Source organism: Poecilia latipinna, unplaced genomic scaffold, assembly GCF_001443285.1.
Source record: "Poecilia latipinna isolate Pla-1442-1.1 unplaced genomic scaffold, P_latipinna-1.0 Scaffold4711, whole genome shotgun sequence".
In the NCBI taxonomy this organism is placed as follows: Eukaryota; Metazoa; Chordata; class Actinopteri; order Cyprinodontiformes; family Poeciliidae; genus Poecilia; species Poecilia latipinna.
The window spans coordinates 17,678-20,830 of record NW_015117327.1 but is presented as its reverse complement, the minus strand read 5'-3'; the positions used below and the strand labels follow the sequence as shown (position 1 = coordinate 20,830).

Genomic DNA, 3,153 nt, shown 5'->3' with positions numbered 1-3,153 from the left:
GTTTTTTCCACCATTCGCACCAACTGTTGAAGACTTCTGTCATCAGTTTTTCTCTATCCCAAACATCCAGGGAGGTTCTTGACCATTCAATGCCTGGAAAACTTAACTTTATGCACTGTTGAAACAGGGACACCAAGGTCTTTGGAGATGGCTTTATACTCTTTGGAGGTCTTGTGCTTGCAAATAATAGTATTTGTGGTGTCTTCAGACAGCTCCTTTTTCTTTGCCATTGTCACATATGAAGATGGACTAACAGATGACTTTTAAAGCACCAACATGATCATTCATTGGTTAATTCATGTCACATGTGTGGAGGCAGTTCATCACAAGTGATCCTTATTTGTGATTTGCATCAGGTGAGCCAAATTGGGTTTCCATACTGACTTGCAGCAAAGGGTGCCAATGCCATTGACATGGTAAACATTATGTTTTTCTTTGTTGTTCTCATAATGTTTATGTTTTTAAATGTTTTTTTATCATTTGCTGTTTTGCATCAAGCACAAGCTATCGACAGTAAAATGTTGTTTCACTTGATGAATTTCCTTCAGTATATATTCCATTATATGTACTTAGACATCATGGGTGCCAATAATGGTGACCAGGACTGTACATAATTACTCAATTCATTCAATTCAATTCATATGGCTCTTACAACTGCTATGCTAATGCTATTCATAAAGGAAAAAACTTTAAACAACTGTAGGGTTTGAATGACTGGCAGAATGTTGCGGTTTGAGCGTCTTGAATTGTAGTTTTTAAACCAGAGCACAGAGCAGATTAAAGACTCAAGATTGGAAAAAATTGGGTGGACTAGCCCTTTAACCATTTACTGAATCAGAATCTATATTCAGAAGCCAACATTAGCTTTGAATACAAAACAAAGCTAGAATATAAGCTCTGTGAAGGTATTATGACGAAATTAATTATACTATTAATTGCCGCTTTGGACGAGTGTACAAAGTATGCAGGGAAGAAAGAACTTCCAGATCAGACCACTTGTCAAAAATGAAATTATGAAAATCGAAATTAAGCATTCATTATCCGTTTTTTCCATTTCTGTTTTGTGCACTAAATGGGTAATCGGATAACAGCCGAGCTAAGCCGTTATCTGAGTTCCGATTTTGGTTTAATAAACAAAAAACGAAAAAAACAATTCCATTTTCGTTTTTTCATTTTTTGTTTCAAACGGAAAAACAAACTCCCTGAAAATACACGGACTGTGGATCATTGCAGTTGTAGCATTTCAGTAGTGTTTCAAAGAGTTGATTATTTTCTGGAGCTTTTTTAATAATAGGTGAATGTTATTCTGTTTTTGTAGATCTTTTCAACCCAGGAAACAAAGATGTGGTTGACATTCCCCATCCATCAATGCAGCTGGTTCCTCCACCTCCAGTTGCTCTGTCAGCTGCGCCCTCGATAGATGAGCTCATTCAACAGAGCCAGTGGAACCTGCAGCAACAAGAGCAGCACCTCCACACTCTCAGACAGGTAATAGAATAAAGAAGAAACAATAATTGAAGCCATAGAGCAAGACTATCTACATCACCATACCCAAAGGCAAAATGTCACCAAAGATTAGCAGGTGCAGAAATGTTAATATGTTAATAATGTCTACTAGGTACTCTGAGTACACTTAAAGCTCACTTTCTTAATACCTGTTTAAGTTTTTATATAAAACATTTTTAGACTTTTGTTCATGCTGAAGATGACCTGTTGTTTAAACCATGTATTAGGCTAAGGTAAAAAAAAGTGGAATTGAAGCAATTTTGAATGTGGCCCAGTTTTTAGTTTCTGACTTCAGATTGTTCTCAGCATTTCAGAAACTGTTGATCTATTGGGTTTCTTGCACAGCCATCATTAGGGTTTGTAAGGACAGTTTCCTTTTGATTCAGCCAACATTTTGAAGCTGAAACTACAATTCCCACAGCTCAACAAAACTGACCAATGACGGACTGGACAAATGTCGGCTTGTCCAACAGGTCCTGATTTAAGCTGCAACATTTAGATGGCAGGATGAGAATTTGGAGTGAAAACATCAAAGTATTGATCCATCCCTTATGGTAGCAATGGTTGACTCTAATGGTAGTGACTTGATTTTATGAGGAGTATTTTCTTTGCACACTTGGCCTCTTTTTGCCTCATTTCCACCGAGCGGTATGCTGTTTCATGGTCTGGTATATTCAGAAGAGTGTTTCCACCTCCAGTTGGACTCTCACTGGGCAAGTTAAACCTAAATGCCTGACATTGCATATGTAACAACTGCAACTTGTTCAGATACTGAGGGAGGCAACAAAGTATCGCTATAACAACCAGTGGCTAAATTTCTGGAGGTATGTTATTGAGCTACATCCCAATAACAGACCAGGCATAGTTGAAGCACTGTGCTTAATTCTGAAGAAGGGATTGCATTAAGGGAATACTTTCTGTAATTGAATAATTTTTTAATCACAGAAAAATTTGAAGCCCATGCACAGACGGTTTCAACTTTACTCATATAGTACATTATGTAGGCAACTAAATCAATCACTAAAAAAAAAAATCATTTCAAAATATCATCTGACATGTACAATGAACTAAATGCATTTTGCTGACTGGGAGCTGACTGTGTGTGAAAGAGTAATGGACAGGTCGCTTTGGAGCGCATCTGGTTGAATAGCACATTCAAAACTGAAGTGATACATTTATCAAGCCTATAGTACAGCGTTCCCCCCGGTGGGCATTCAGAGGATGGCAGGGGGCGCTGGCGGAAATTTTTACAAAAGGGGGGCGCTGGGATTCCTTTGGGGTGGTGTTTGCTCGAGTGTAAACTTTACACCTTAAATGAATAACAATACCAGTTTAGACTTTGAGCAACTTGCTAAAGCTTTATTGTGTAGAACTGTATCGATGACAGCTCTCCTTCTCTTCAGTGTTTGTAGCTTCTTCTCTCCGCACTCCTGCTAATAGTAGCTTCACCGCATCAGTTCAGCGTTACACCGGCTGATGATGTTGCTGTGATTCACTTGTCTGGTGTCTGATTTTAAAATATTTTATGTTTTATTGAGGATTTTTGTACACGTTTTGTCAGTGCTGTGATCGTGTCAAAGCAGTAACTTATATTGAAAAGTGTTTTAATGTTCATCTGAATGCTGCACATTTTCATGGAAGGACAAC

At 38.1% G+C, this 3,153-nt stretch overlaps 1 protein-coding gene across 1 annotated transcript in view; it reads left to right on the top strand.

Annotated features, from left to right (window-relative positions):
- LOC106942948 (calcium homeostasis endoplasmic reticulum protein-like) overlaps window positions 1–1,517 on the top strand; it is an 11,267-nt gene extending 9,750 nt beyond the window's left edge. Inside the window, exon 3 of the mRNA XM_015026301.1 lies at window positions 1,319–1,517. Coding sequence (XP_014881787.1) covers window positions 1,319–1,500 — 182 coding nt within the window. The 3' untranslated portion in view covers window positions 1,501–1,517. The remainder of the gene's footprint in view (window positions 1–1,318) is intronic.
- The last annotated feature ends 1,636 nt before the right edge of the window (window positions 1,518–3,153 follow it).